Genomic DNA, 16,418 nt, shown 5'->3' with positions numbered 1-16,418 from the left:
CTTTGGGCAGGCAGAGGGGGTGAGAGTGACTGCACCAGTCAGTGCTTTCAGCATATTGCACCTCTGAACTCTACTCACTACAGATTCACAGTTACCTCTAATTCCACCCAAACCACATGCTCTTAAAAGAGGAACGGGAAGGGAGGGGGAAAAGGGGAGGATGGGTCAAGGAGAGGGACATCTCCATTTCCATCTGCTAGGAATTAATCAAAGAGTTCTAAGAAGTCAGATCAAATCTTTACAAATTTATTTGAGGTCCCTCTTCTTGAGGACATTATCTGCTCTTTAGCTGCCAGGTCAGCCAACTTCCTGTGCTAAGCTTCCATACCTGGAGGCCGTCTGCTCTTCCATCTAAGCAATACAAATCATTTGGTTCTGCTCTAGAGAACCAAGCTCTCCATGAGCTGAAGTGTTCCCAAGATGATGGGATGCATCCCAAAAGCAGTTCTGGGAAGTAATTTTTTAAAGGTATCCATTCATATGAATCCTCTTGTCTACTCTTAGCCAAAAGGACTGTATTCTGAGACAGCCCCAAAACATGTGAGCCAGTGTGGCTATGGGAGACCCGGATCTCCAGCAGCTGTCTGTTTTAGCAAAGGCCCATGCATTGTAACTTATGTAGGGGCCAAGGTAAATGAAATATAATCTTCTACAATGAGGGCTGATTCAGTAGATCAATTGTAGAGTTATTGTTTTGTAGGGCACTTCCCCATCTTCTAGGGCTCAAGGACGTACACAAATCTTTGTTCCAGGCCTGGTGCAGGCAATCTAAATTAGGGAGGGTCTTTTGGGCCAGGAAGTCGTAACAGGCTGTAGCTGGTCAGGTGAACCTATGGAGCGCTCTCCACTAGAATATGGATTCTCTGAGGCTCCCAGTACAATAGGCCCAATATGTCCTTCAAGAAATGCTTAAGCTGCAGGTAGCGCCATGCAGCTGAACCAGGTAGGTTGTATTGTTGTTGAAGTGCTTGGAATGGCAGAAACTAATCCTCTGAGATCAACTGAGACACCCAAATTTCCCCTTATCCACCCATTCTCTCCCCATTAACAGTTTCTTGTCACTACAACGAGGGGTTGCTCCAAAGTACAGCATAAATATGAGAGACGGGATGGAATTTAAATTTTCTAGCTAAACTTGCACAGGTTTGTCCGGTAGCTAATATTGTAGAGGATATTTTATGATCAAAACAGTGATAGGCTGAACCCAGTACTCCTGCCAACAGGAGTGGATGTACCAACTCTCATTCCAGCAGGCACCGGAGAGGAGTCTGCTCTATTGTGTTCTGGAGCCACAGGGCTAAGTACTTTGTATTTTTTAATTGTTGGTGTTCTTGGCAGGGTGCAAGTTACAGCATGGTACTTTATGGGCTTCAGGCATGCAAAGGCAGATGCAAGACTACACAACTAATTTTCTAGGAAAATGGGTGAATTACTACAAATCTTCCAATTCACCCTGGTCTCTCCTCATTAGATCTGGGTCTGCACTTCGGTGGGGGACAACACAGACACCATGGCAGGTTGATCTCCATGAATACCCAAAATAAACAGAAAGACCTCCCTGGAAGTCTAAGTGCAGCATAGAGTATGGTGACTCAAAGTGACACACTGAATCTGTAGACCCCAATGCAGTGCTAGAGGGCACTCTGCAGCATACAGTGGTAGAAACGACTCAGTGGGGGACGCTCTTCCTTCTGATTGAGTATTTATCCCAATGTCGCAACACAGTGCTAGGAGTGCTATGCGGCTGGAGGGGCCACCTTTCAGTAAAGACAAAATCAATAGTTGCTAGCTCAATCTTTAACGCTTGACACATTAAGAATGGGCGTCCTTCTCTTCAATAAACTAGCACTGAGGAATTGACAACAAATGTACTCATCCTGGGCACTTACCACTCTCCCTGCTCCCAATATGTGATCCTGCCCCATAACACTAGCTTCTTCCCCTCTACAAGAATAAATCCTCTCCTATAGCTCCCAGTACAGCAATTAAGTAGTCCCATTTCCCCAAGCAAGTAGCTTTTTTCAGTAGACAGCCTGCTCTTCAGGACAGACTCCAAGACTACAGCTTTGGCCAGAGAAATGTACTACCCTCCTTGGCAGCTTCCTGCAGAGAGGAAAAGGAGTGGGGGCTGGCAGCAAGTAGTTTTCACTAAAAGGGACAGCTAGAGGGAGAGGCTCTTTGGAGGGAATACGAGATTCAGTGCAGACAGGCAAGAGTCCCCTCTGTCCATCCCCTACCCTATCATCCCCGAAACTGACTGCACCCCCAAGTGAAACCCTGGAAGTCAGAGCATCCCCTGGGGATGTGTCCAACCCCTAAAGATTTGAGAACCTAAGACCCTTTTTGCAAGTGTTAACTGTGATGTCCCAGCCTCACTGCAGGTTAGGTAACATTCGGCTTCCCTAAATGCCCTTGTACTTTAAAGATATAGGATTCTTCACTTTGTCCTTTCCTATTGTTAGTAATGGAATATGGGTATTAGATACCAGTGGCATTTCCTAAGACCACTTGGGTCCAGTTTGATCAATGATCCAACTAGGCCAGTATCATGTCTCCAACAAGAGGCTTCAGAGAAAGATGTAAGATACATTAACAAAGCTATAAGGAAGAACCTACCCCAGACAAAAGATTTTGTTCCTAATTCTAGGCAGCACTTTCTTGTGCCATTTTTTAAAGATCCTAGGTAACACCTACATATTTTCCTCATTAACTATGCAGACATTAATCTTTTGAGTCTTGCTAAGTCTTCGCTTCAATAATAGCATATGGCAGTGAGTTCCACAAGTTAATTAGGCATTGTGCAGAAAGTCAAGAGTGGCTACATTTCAGCAGTAGGAGAAGGTATTGTTTGGATTCCTAATATGGGGAGAAATCAGCAACATGGAACCTGAGTACATTTTTAGTACAACTTGTTTTATTTACACACACATAGACCAGTCATGGAAGAGAGATGGTCAAATGGGACCCAGGCAATCCCCTTCTTTCATGAATCTCCACCCAAAAACCCATGTCTGGCTCCCAGGGAGCAAATCTGCATCGAGAACTGACTCTAGTTACATTAACAAATAGAAACTTACAACTTTCCCAAACAATCTGAATCAGAAACCACCACCAGAGCATTCCTTCGGAGACTAAAAATTTGCTGGCAAACTAAGAAAAATAACTTTAAGACTCTGCAACAGCACCAGCTGGTGATTCCTGCCACACCATTTAGTAATGTTTATTACTGGCCCTGCCAGGTAATTCATAGAAGCACTGGGCTGGACCTCAAAGATCATTTGAAAAAAATAGGAAGGAGGGTAAATGCTACATGAAGCTTCTCAATTTACTACCACAGAATATTTTGCATCTGTAACGGTCTTTAGCAGTATTGTTGACTGTGCTATAAAACATAAGCCCTACGAAGGAAGAATGAAAGAGTACATGAGGGAAAAGGACATCAAACCTAGAACACCACTAGATAAAGTACAGGTTATGTTGGGTTTTTTTTCCTCAAAAGATCAGTCCCATCCTTGGATTTTATAAGCCAGTTGAGCAAAAAGATGTAATTCACCTCTTCCAAACTGTTCAGAGCACAATACTAATTTCTTTTAATTATTTGTATTACAATAGCACTTACAACAGAGGTGGGCAACTGTCAGCCTCTGAGCTCCATCCAGTCCTCCAGCCCCATCCAACACTTTAGATCATTTTATTTAGCTTGCCCTCAGATGGGACTCTCAGTTCTAGAAAAAAAATAATTAAAGTGATCCGGCTGGCTGAGGGGTGCAGTCTCTGAGGGCGTGGCTACACTTGCAGATGTAGAGCGCCGGGAGTTAAACCACCCCTCGGAGACCACAGCAGGGAAAGCACTGATGTGTGTTCACACTGCCAGCTGCAAGCGCAGTGGTGTGGCCACATTAGCAGCTCTTGCACTGCCACAGAGAGCAGTGCATTGTGGTAGCTATCCCAGTGTGCAAGTGGCTGCATCGTGCTTTTCAAATCGGGGTGGGGGGGAGGGGAAGTGGGGGGAGTGTAACAGGGAGTGTGTTGTGTGTATGTGGGGGGAGAGACTGTATTTTGGGGGGCAGAGTGTCAACATGCTGTCTTCTAAGTTCAGACAGCGGCAGAAGGAAGGGGAAACCCCCAATATCAGCCCCTACCCCTGCTTCTCGCTCACACACACGCACAAATGCCTGCCTCTGCAGCAGGAGCATTCCACAATAATGGTTTGCTTTGTCCCGGAGCAGATAAGCATGCCAGCTGTCAAAAACAGAGCTTTGAAAGGGGATATCTGCATGCCTGCAGCCGAGTTCAAAACAATGACAAGAGTGGCCACTTGACTTCAGGGGATTATGGGACATTTCCGGAGGTCAATCACAGCGCAGTAATGCAACACATCATCCACACTGACACCCGGCCATTTCAGCCGGGGTGCAGCAAGCTTAATGCTTCTTGTGGAGGTGGATTACCAGGCGCGCTCCAGCTGCAGAGTCCAGGCGCTCTACGTGCCTTGCCAGTGTGGATACCTCAGGAGTTAGGGCCCCCAGGGCTGATTTAATGCGCTCTAACTTGCAAGTGTAGCCAAGGCCTGAGTATAGCTGCTGCTGCCTCATCCAATTCCACTTCACTCCATTTCCCCATCAACACAAGCTGTGACTCCTCCCGCACAGTGCCCAGTTCCTGCCTCCACCTCAGCTGATTTTTTGGGAGCTGAGAGCCAATTAGGTTCTAGCCAAGCAGTGAGCAGGGGCAAGGCATACCTCGACCAATGGGCAGGAAGTTACCAGATCTGGGTAGCATAGGACAGAGCTGGAGCCTGTGTCAAGAGGGAATGGGAGTTGGAGCCCATATGACAGGTCACGCTGCCACTCATCAGCCTACCACCTCATTCAAGGAAGGGATTCCACCCTATGCCACCCAGTTTTGATTACTGCCTTCCCTTTGGCGCTCAGCTCCCACAGCCAATCTGATTGGCCCCTGGCCATGGGCAGTTCAGGGTGCATCTCTGCCAATAGAGGGGCAGTAACTCCTTCCCAACTGGCATGACAGATGGGCAGCCAAGCCAAACCACAGTGGCATTGCAACCTGGCTCATGGGCTCTTGCTCCTAATCCCAAGCTCTACCACAGGGGAGTAGAGCAAAGGCAAAGACTGTGAATGTCAGAGAAAATACATTAAGATGTTTCTATTGTTGAAGTTTTCATTTATTAATCCCCTAGTCTTCTGCATACTAAAAAAGGGTTTGTGAAAGATGTACGTTTAAACTGTTTCCTTCCACCCCCATTTAAAGGCTGTGCTGCAAGGGTCTTTTATAAACACTTTGTTTTTTACACAGTTAACTGTATGTGAACATGCTGTATTATAAAAAAAATCTGAGTTATGCAATTGTAAACTATGCCTACCCGGTGTGGCACTCTGTCCCCCTCTCGTGGTGATTAGGCCGATAGGGATTGATGACTCTGTTGCAGCCTTGGCTAAGATATCTGGGTCTTTTAACTGAGATAGTGGAGGCTGATGAATTAAGCTCCAGATCGCCCAGGTTCGATCCACACTACCTACAACCCACAAAGGGGCATTGGCCTAACACTATGTAGCTCCTAAAAAACGTACAGCCCACTAAAGGTTTTCAGTGGCCCATCTCTGAGCTAGACGCAGAAAAGACTCCATGGTACTCAGAGTCATACAGAGACACAGAACACTCCACTGTAGCATCAGAAGGGGGGAGTTTCTATTACAGACACTGCATTCTTCTTTTTCCCCAAATAAATTCATAGGATGGCTGCATTTAACAAACTTTAATCACCCCATTTGTTCAATCCAGTTTAAGGATTTAATGGAAAATAATTCAAGGCGAGTAGTGTGCCCTTTGTTAAAAGCTTCACTTTAAGTTAAGCGAAGCGCAGCCCACCATAGTTTGAGCCGTGGCTTTATACCTAAAACACTGGTGATAAAAAAGAAAAAAAGACAGAAACAACAATGCAGCAAATTCACCTTTCAGTCATGCTGGGAACTGAAAGTCTAGAAACTTTTGTTATCCATACTGTGCACAGTTTGCAAAGGTCAAACCACCATTCACAGTAAAACAATTTTAAATTATGCCTCAATTCATTTTTCAATAAATTGCAAGTCTGTACCACAGATAACACCTAACATCAATGCTGGTAAAGGAGAAGGCCCTGGACATATATTCAGAAGACATACCAGTGAAGTGAATTGTGCTGCCACCCCTCACCCCAAAAACTGTCCAATGAAGTTAGACTGCCAGTGTGATCACATGGGGATAGATACAGCTGATCCCAATAGGAGATTCCAGCTGAATGATCTATGTTAGTGGTTCCTAATCTGGAAGTTCTTACATATGTTAAAGATCATGATTTTTTGAAGACAGGAACATTTCTCTCACCTTCCCCAATTCTTTCAGCCAATGGAATTTGCCCAAGTGTTTAAAAAAAAAAATCACCCATGGGAAGAGAAAAAAAGCAGGGGACATTTCAGCTATAGAATGCAAATGCGAGTACATGAGAACAGGAGGTTATAATGAAAACTGCTTTGTAACATCAACTGTAGAGGTTGTGACAGAATAGATGGATGTTCGTCAGTTCCTCTTTTCTTTCCAACCTTAAGTTTCATATTTCTTTGCAAGGACCTCCCACCCACACTAATATCTCCAGTAGTATTTATTGAGTCTCTTCTTCAGTTGCTACTACTTTAGCTTGTTTTTGCAGATAAGGTGACCCAAAACAAACAATATTCAAGCTAAGGATGTACAACAGTTTGTGTCATGGTATTAGACTAGTTTCTCATTATTCTCTATTCCTTTAAGTTTTTAGTTTTTTGGGCCACTAGTGCCCATTGCAAAGGTACCTTCATTGAACAGTTTACATGATATCCAGGTCTGTTTCCTGGACAGTTATGACTAATTCAGACATCATTAGCATGTATGACAAATTTAAAGCATTCCTTCCAACATATATTGTCCGTTGAATTTCAACATGTTGCCCTGTTGAGAATAAGTTAGTTGGTCACATGTGATGGGGGAAAAACAAGACCAATGAAAGCCAAAGAAGGAGAGACCTTGGAGGAGTGTGGTTGAAGAGCCAAGTACAATTTACTCTATAGCAATCACTTAATATTGGAAGGAGTTTGAGGATGAGACAGCCTGGATGGTACATTCAATTTCATGTTACACCCCCTTTTCCATTTTTAGAAAGAGGAAAAAAGTGTGAAACAGGAAACTACAGTTACTACTTAGACTAATTTCAATCCAAAGTTAAATTCTGGAGTGTGATATAAGGACAGACTGATAGAACAGTTGACAGACACAGGAGTTATAAGTGGGTATTAGCATGAATTGTATGGGTAATTATCCCTGATCCTGCTAATATTTTAAGAAAGGGGATACTGCCTATCCATCGGTGTAGGTAGTATTTACACTGAAGTGCTACAGCAATGTAGCTGCACGGTTTTAAGTGTAGACAAGCCCTCACTTAAAGGGCAGGGGGAAGGGGTAGAGAGAAGTCAGTGAACAGTCCCCAAGGCATCATTCTTACTCTCCTATGAAGCAATTTCAGTTGCCAAAATGACCACATAGAACTCTTAGTCTCACGCAGGAAGTATTTACCCCAGAATATGAATTGGGGGGAGCGGGGTGCGCGTAAGTATCTTGAGAATTATCTTCTTCCAAGTGGGAAAACTGAGGTTGAGCTGAAATGATTTTCTCCAAGGTGTCACAAGGAATCAATGGCAGAATCAGAAACAGAACCAAGGAATTCCAACTCCTAATCTCCTGCTCTGGCCACTTGATAACACTCACTCTAGAGAAATATGGCTTGCATTTACAGTAGAAACTCAGAGTTACAAACAGCAGAGGTTATGAACTGACCAGTCAACCACACACCTCATTTGGAACCAGAAATACACAATCAGGGAGCAGCAGAGAAAAAAAAAATACAGTTCAGTACTCTGTTAAATGTAAATTACTAAAAAATAAAAGGGAAAGCACCATTTTTCTTTTGCACAGTAAAGTTTCGAAGCTGTATTAAGTCAATGTTCAGTCATAAACTTTTGAAAGAAAACCACTGTGATGTTGCACTCCATATGTTTTATGGAAATATGCTTATGAGTGTGAATATGATGTAACTGGAATATACTTTATGCAAAATGTGTCTAGTAAGATATCATAACAAAGGTTATAACCTACTGAATATATTCCTCCTATTTGTATGCATGTATCATTCTTGTATCTGAAGCTAAAAATATGAAGTATAACTGAGGTCCTATTGTAATTATGCAAAGTGTGCGCCATTAACGGTTTAGAATCTTGATGGCTCCCATTGACTAGGACAATTAGTTGTAAATGGATCTGTTTACTTACAAATCTTCCTGTGTACATGTGGGCCAGCGCAGGAAGAATGGAGGTTGGGGTCTCACAGGACATGTGATCATGTCACCGGATACTGGAATCCATCTTAAATCTGGTACTTTTCCATTTAGAAGCAGGGGTGGGGACCCAGAGAGACAAAAGATTCCCGCCTTGTGCCAAAGCTACAAAAAGGGGGTGGAACAGAACAAAGGGGGCTGCCAGTCATGAGGAAGACCCTGCTTTACCACCAAGATGTTTGCTGGAACTAACAAGGACTGTACCAGGGGAAAGGATTGGGCCAAGACTAGGAAGGAGTCTAGTCTGTGAAAGCAGCTTATTGGAACATCTCTGAGGGTGAGATTTTACCTGTAAACAGTTTCTTAATGTATCAGGCTTAGACTTGCGTGTTTTTGCTTTATTTTGTTTGGTGACTTACTTTGTTCTGTCTGTTATTACTTGAAGCCACTTGAATCCTACTTTTTATACTTAATAAAAATCACTTGTTTATTAATGAACCCAGAGTAAGTGATTAATACCTAGGGGAGTACACAGCTGTGCATATCTCTCTATCAGTGTTATAGAGGGCAGACAATTTATGAGCTTACCCTGTATAAGCTTTATACAGAGTAAAATGGATTTATTTGGTGTTTGGATTCCATTGGGAACTGGGTGTCTGGGTGCTGGAAATAAGTGACCTGCTGAGCAGTTTTTGGTTAAAGTCCGCAGCTTTGAGGGCGTGGTCCAGACGTGGATCTGTGTTGCAGCAGGCTAGCGTGTCTGGCTTAACACGGCAGGGTTCTGGAGTCCCAAGCTGGCAGGGAAAACGGGCTCAGAGGTAATTTCAGCACGTCAGGTGACAGTCCCAAGGGGGTCTCTGTGACCAAACCCGTCACTACCATAACATTCTGTTCAGAGTTACGAACATTTCAGTTATGAACAACCTCCATTCCCAAGCTGTTTGTAACTGAGGTTCTACTGTATCTCCTCTATGACTGGTTGCCTCTGCAGGTGTAAAGTATAAGGGTGGACAAGCAGTCTCCCTTCTCATTATTTTGCAGCAGAGGCAGCCGTGGAAGAGTGTGTAGGCACACAACACGGTAATACATTTACTACAGGAATAAACTTTAATGCAACATCAGGATGGAAGCTGAAATCCACAAAGGTTGAGAAATTTTAAACTTGAGGTTCCTGCAACATTAACTCACATGTGCCTGTAACAGACAGCTGCGTAATGACATTAAAATAAAGTACACCTCTTACCAAAGAAGGGTTTCCTAATGCACTGCTGCTGCTTTCCCATACATTTGCAACTCCTAAAAAATATATATACTTTTCTAGCTAAAGAGAACTGCAGATCTGGATAGAGCAAGTTAAATGTCTGAAAGGAGGAAATTCACTATGAAGCCATTAGTGAATATGTACAGTACTTACATTCATCCAGCCCTAGCTGATAAGCCAGGTTCTGCAGGCCTCGAACCTTTTCCATTAGGTTTGCTGTGGTAAGGCTCCCCAGCTCTAAAAAACAAAATAAATGTGATTTTTAACACTGTCTGTTGCCCTCTAGTGGCAACTAAGCCATATTAGCTATTTAGCAAAGAGCCTTCAGGTCATATTGTTGATGTGCTCGCTCTGCCCCTTGGAGACAGCATATGTTCAGTAGTCCTCCTCACATCTGGATAACAGGGAAATAGTGCAGGCCCATAGATTCCTTATTTGGAATTCCCAGTGTGGGTGGCTAAATCTGAATGGATTACAAAACTATAGACCGGGGTTGGCAACCTTTCAGAAGTGGTGTGCCGAGTCTTCATTTATTCACTCTAATTTAAGGTTTCGCGTGCCAGTAATACATTTTAACATTTTTAGGAAGTCTCTTTCTATAAAAGTCTATAATATATAACTATTGTTGTATGTAAAGTAAATAAGGTTTTTAAAATGTTTAAGAAGCTTCATTTAAAATTAAATTAAAATGCAGAGCCCCCCGGACCGGTGGCCAGGACCGAGGCAGTGTGAGTGCCACTGAAAATCAGCTCGCGTGCCGCCTTTGGCACGCGTACCATAGGTTGCCTACCCGCTATAGACAGAGGGAAGAAACTTACTCCTGTAACCCACCCTTCTTCTAGTGCACACTTCTTCCCTACTGTTCATTTTAAAGTGCATTTTGTCTACTCTAAGTTTGACTATCGCACGCACTGAGGCAACAATTCCGCTGAAGTGGTGTTTCCATAACCTGATGTGTCTCACTGTCAGGAAATTCTCACATTTCTTGGATGTTTCCCTTCATTTCATCCCACTACTCCTTGTTGTACCACACTAAGTTCTCCAAGAAGGATGTAAACACCAGGGAAATATTTGTAGACATTCTGCTCTCTTCTCATCTTAGACACATGCCTTAACTGTACACCACTTATTAATTATGAATACTTTCACTCTTTGGTCAAATTAATTTCGCTGAGTCCCTGACTGTTTTGTTGCTCTTCTCTGAGCTCCCTAACACGTTAATACCTGTATGGCATATGGCGGCGAACACAGTATCTCAGATGTGACTGAACCAGAGCCATACAGCGAAGAATAATTCACCTTTTTGCTTTGCTATTGTTTTGCCATCATATAGTTTATTATTTTGGGAGTAAACAAGTTTGAAGCTCGAGGAAGTAACGGACACAAATTAACAAAAACTTTTTAACTCAACAACCCATGTTTTCCAATAGGAATCAAAGGCCTGTAGATTTTGTACTTTTGGAGACAGTAGTAAAATCATAGCTGTTCCATAGCACAGCCAGCATTGTACTTAAAAGGAGAGATTAGATCTGTTACGTATCGATACAACTATTTTCTGCAGAATCATTTACTTTTAGATCAAATTAATTGAGCTCTCACAAGTCAGTCTGTTAGTTTACGGATTAAAAATTACCCCTCTGACATCTCCAAAATTTCTAAAAAAAAAATTTTTTTTAAAAAATGAAACATTAGGTCAGAGGTTTGAAAAAATAAAACAAAATTAGTAACTGACTTGTACGTTGTAAACTTTAAGATACAGGCTGTATGTTAAGTTATGTGAAAACATTCGATTAACTTATTCATAACCATTATTTGCTTTGTGTTATCCATCATGTAACTAGATCAGTCATCAAATGATTGTTCCAGAATTTAAGATTTCATTTAAGAGATATTTCTAGTACTATGGTTGTGAAGAGAACATTGAAAACATGAGTCAAGGCTAATTGATTTGGTGGGTGCATCTTCACTAGGAAAAAGGTATGGATAGTTCTCTGAAAACATCCACTCAATTTGCAGCAACAGTCAAAAAAGCTAACAGAATATTAGGAACCAGTAGGAGAGGGATAGATAATAAGAAAGAAAATATAATGCCTCTATATAAATCCATAGTACCCCCACACCTTGAATATGACGAGTAGTTCTGGTTGCCCCATCTCAAAAAAGATACATTAGAATTGGAAAAGATACAGGGGAGGACAACAAAAATGATTACGAATATGGAACAACTTCCATATGAGGAGAGATTAACAAGACTGGGACTTTTCAGCACAGAAAAAAGATGACTAAGGTGGCATATGATAGAGGTCTATAAAATCATGAATGGTGTAGAGAAAGTAAATAAGGAAGTGTTATTTATTTCTTCATATAACACAAGAACCAGGAGTCACCCAATGAAATTAATAGGCAGCAGGTTTAAAACAAACAAAAGGAGGTACTTCTTCACACAATGCACAGTCAATCTGTAGAACTCTTTGCCAGGGGATGTACTGAAGGCCCAAACTATAACGGGATTTGAAAAAGAATTATGTAAGTTCATGTAGGATACGTCCATCAATGCTTATTAGCCAAGATGGTCAGGGATGCAACGTCATGCTCTGGGTGTCCCTAGCCTCTGACTGCCAGAAGCTGGGAGTGGAGGACAGGGATGGATCACTTGAAAATTGCATGTTCTGTTTATTCTCTCTGAAGCACCTGGCATAGGCTACTGTCAGAAGACAGGATACTGGGCTAGACGGATCACTGGTGTGACCCAGCATGGCCATTCTTATATTCTGAAGGTACATTAACACCACCTTTTTTCCCTAGTGAAGATATACCCCCCTATAGACTGTCTGAAACAGTAGTCCTGACAGGTGCGAACAGTCATTGAGGGCAATTAACTTTGAAATTTAAGTTGACCATTTGAATGGTCACAGAAATTAAATCACCGCTGACCATTTTAGCAGAATCAGAATGCAGCATTTTCTCTGCAGAGACTGGCAGATGATGACTAGGAAGATGCCTAGCTCATTGTGCACTCAGCTACTCTTTTCCTCAAATGTAAAAGAAACCCCAAAGAGCTAGGAAAGTTCTGCCAGCCTTGTACTAAAGAGCCAACACGCAGGAGCAAGAATCCTACATAGAAGGTACCTTTACAAAACTCACATTTTGAGTAGAAGTAGCAGCACCTACAGGGACAAATTGTGTTAGAAGTACCCAAGGGACTATGATCAGTTTGTGACTGCTCTTTAGCCTAATTCTATTAGAAGCTGTGCAACAGAACCCAAGTTGAGCACAATTAAATTGAGCCATTTTCAAAAACAGCTCCTTTTGCACTGTAGTTTGTGTCGGAGTACAGTCAAATGTTTCTTCAGCCTGAAGAAGAGATCTCCAAGGTCTAAAATTGGAAACAGTGCAGTAGAGCGGTGTTCAAAGAGCTATTTCTACAGTGCATGCGCTCATGGGGAGCTCTGTTGAACACTTCCGAAGCTACTGATGTTTTCTAGATCTGTCCATCCACAAATAGCTCCCAAATAAAGAAACTCAGTCACTGTTGTGGAAGCAGGGAAAGAAAGAGAGGGTTTAAGTGCAGCCATTTAAGTGTCAGAGACAGAGCAACTGTTCTGTCAAGTCTTAGCCTAATATTGTGAGACCTGTAGAAGCGGGGCTCACATCAGAAGCGAGTGGAAAACAGCAGAATAGTCAGTGTGACCTAGCCTTGAGACAACGATGTTTGAGAAGAGAAAGTGAGAAAATACTGGAATAGATAGCAAATAGCCTAAATAAAATGCAGATGTTTTAAATTAATGCACGTCACAAAGAGGTATAAATGCTTGTGTGATTTTGCTTGTACTTTGGAGAAACTGAGGCAGAGATGCTCTCTGTCAGCTGTGTTCTTCCCTTGCAATTGCATGTCCTGAATAAAGCTGTCTCTGATTTTATTGCTTCCAACCTGAGAGTGGAGTTCGTTTCTTCCACACTGTGTCTGAGAAAAATTCATCTGAGGGAAAGCCCTTCAATAGCCCCACTTTCATTAGCCTATTAGAATTAGTAGGATTTCTAGCCAAGGGGGGGAAAACCACAGTTGAACTTCTCCAGAAATCAAGATTTCTTGTCACTCTGTGAGTAATTGGCACAGAAAGAGATATTGGCTTGTGCTTTTTCTTTTTTTTAAGTGGGGTAAGAATGTATTTTCTCCTGTGGGTGTTTTACATTAAAAATTAATCACGTCATCACAATAGTTCATAGCCTTCCAGTTACACAATCACAGATAACAAGAAAATAAAACCTGACAAGAGAAACAAGTTCTTCTCACACTATAGAACAAGGATAAAATGGATATTTTAAAAAATGTTTGCTTAAAACATCTGGGAAGAAAACTCTGGAGGATTTAATAATTAAGAGCTGAGAGGGCTACCAACATAGATTTAGGTCACAGACAACCAGAAAAGAAAAGAAAAAAAAGTGATGTTCCTTGATATTTCTAAGAAAACAGAAATTTCTAACACCTCTTTTAAACCCAATTTATACTGCATAAGCAGCACAATAGGCACTACCTTAGGTTCTTTCCCTTTGAGGTCTCAAGTTTCTACTTACCTAGACTCCACATCGCTTGCTATCTGATAGCTCATACTTACCCTTTAACATATCAATATCATCATTTTCTAGTTCAGCCATCCATTTGGGAGGAGAATTGGTGATAGGCTGTCAGAAGACAAACAAAACGCATGCTCAATCAAGTATTTTTGTGCATTGCTGTAGGAGATGTAAAGCTACCATCTCCAGCAATAATGACACCCAGACAATAATATTAAATGGACTAAGGATTAAACCCCAGACACGGTGTAAAGAGCTATCCTCATCAGATGCTGTGTTTCTGTATTGGAGTCCTGTTTTTCCAGCATTTTTTTCCACTGCTGCTGACGCAATGCCCCCTTATCTCCCAAAGGGCAATATAGACAGTAATACTTCTGATAATAACCAAGTTCAGATCTAAAGCTTTCACTTCCAAGTTTCATATACAGTATGAAGCAGAAGATACATTTATTGTAAATTCTGAAACTCCCATAGAGGAAAAAGTTACCCTAGCAAGAAAATACAGGTGGTGATAAGTAACATGTGCACAAAGGAGTGTGTTGTCTAGGACAGTGGTTTTCAAACTTTTTTTCTGCTGACCCAGTTGAAGAAAATTGTTGATGCCCGCAACCCAACGGAGCTGGGGATGAGGGGTTTGGGGTGTGGGAGGGGCTCAGGGCTGGGACAGAGGGTTGGGCTGCAGGGGTGAGGGCTGCGGGGTGGGGCCAGGAATGAGGGGGTCAGGGTGTGGGAGGGGCAGGGGGTTGGGGTGCAGGCTCTAGGGTGGGGCCAGGGATGAGGAGTTTGGGGTGCAGGAAGGGGCTCCAGGTTTGGGGGGGCTTAGGACTGGGGAAGGGGATTGGGGCACGGGGCGTGGGCTTACCTCGGGAGGCTCCCGATCAGCAGCGCAGCGGGGGTGATAAGGCAGGTTTCCTGCCTGTCCTGGCACAGCGGACTGCACTGCGCCCTGGAAGCTGCCAGCAGCAGGTCCAGCTCCTAGGTGGCGGCGAGCAAGCAGCTCTGTGCAGCTCTTGCCCACAGGCACTGCCCCCCCAGCTCTTGGGGCAGGAACAGAGTGTGGAGCCCCATGGCCCCCCCGCCTAGGAGCTGGACCTGCTGCTGGCCAATTCCGGGGCGCAGCACAGTGTCAGAACAGGTAGGAACTAGCCTGTCTTAGCTGGGCAGCACCGTCAACGGGACTTTTAACGACCCAGTTGGCAGTGCTGACCAAAGTCGCCGCGACCCAGTGCCTTACATTCCGTGACCCAGTACTGGGTTGCGACCCGCAGTTTGAAAACCACTGATCTAGGAGAGGTCTTAATAGAAACAGTGACATTAGCGAACTATATTTAAGACACCTTATGGACAAAACGTCTGTATAGGGTACAGGGATTTCCAAAAGATAGCAAAGTTGGAGAAAGAAGTGAGGGGAAATGTAAACAGGTTTCAATTAGAGGAGATCACTTACACTTTTGAAGGAAGCAGCAAATTCAGCAACACCTGGTACTGGATAGAAGGAGAGAGAAAGATAATTATTCACGACCCAAATGTCACTGCCTTCCTGTTTCCAAAGAAGCCACAACTAGCCATCATCTAAGGATACGTTTACCCTGCAGCTGTGAAGCATAATTCCCAGCTTGGGTAGGCATAAACACTTGCGTTAGCATGTTAAAAATTACAGCGTGGCCACGGAGATCACGGGCAACTTGCCTGAATACAATCCTGTCTGAGGTCCTAAGCAGATAGGTTGACAACTAGCCTGAGTTGCCGTGGCCATGCTGATATATGTTTGTATGCGACATTGAACAGAGCTACTGCACATGTGCCAATCAAACTAGGAATTACACTTCCCAGCTGCAGTGTAGTTAGGTAAAGTCCCCAGGCACACCCTGCCATAAGAAATGCCATCTCACTACATTAAATGTGAAATGTTAGTCACTTTAATTCATGCAAGAAACTGCAGCAAGTACTACAGTAGTTACAAGAATTCAAAATACTCCTTGGGAGAATACTCTTGCTGATTTGCCATGGGAGTGTCAAGAGCAGGCAGGCAGAGTTTATTGACCAGTAGTTTACACAGAGGTCCTGAGAAGTGTTCCTATCAGCCCTCGCTAATTAGATATCAACCACCTCACTAAGGAACGCAGATCATTGTAGTTTAAATTCGTTGGTGAAGAGAACACAACCTGAGAAGTATCCCCATTAGAAAGCTGCCACGAGGACATCCTGGATCTATTGGGGCT

At 43.1% G+C, this 16,418-nt stretch overlaps 1 protein-coding gene across 1 annotated transcript in view; it reads right to left on the bottom strand.

Annotated features, from left to right (window-relative positions):
* Positions 1-16,418, bottom strand: part of LIN52 (lin-52 DREAM MuvB core complex component) — a 65,159-nt gene that overhangs the window by 47,895 nt on the left and 846 nt on the right. Inside the window, exons 3-5 of the mRNA XM_024192738.2 lie at positions 15,644-15,681; positions 14,238-14,304; positions 9,775-9,858 (exon numbers count right to left, since the gene is read on the bottom strand). Of these exons, the coding sequence (XP_024048506.1) occupies positions 9,775-9,858; positions 14,238-14,304; positions 15,644-15,681 (189 nt within the window). The remainder of the gene's footprint in view (positions 1-9,774; positions 9,859-14,237; positions 14,305-15,643; positions 15,682-16,418) is intronic.

Source organism: Terrapene carolina, unplaced genomic scaffold, assembly GCF_002925995.2.
Source record: "Terrapene carolina triunguis isolate 2854851 unplaced genomic scaffold, T_m_triunguis-2.0 Scaffold96, whole genome shotgun sequence".
In the NCBI taxonomy this organism is placed as follows: Eukaryota; Metazoa; Chordata; order Testudines; family Emydidae; genus Terrapene; species Terrapene triunguis.
This window is presented reverse-complemented; position numbering and strand designations above follow the sequence as displayed.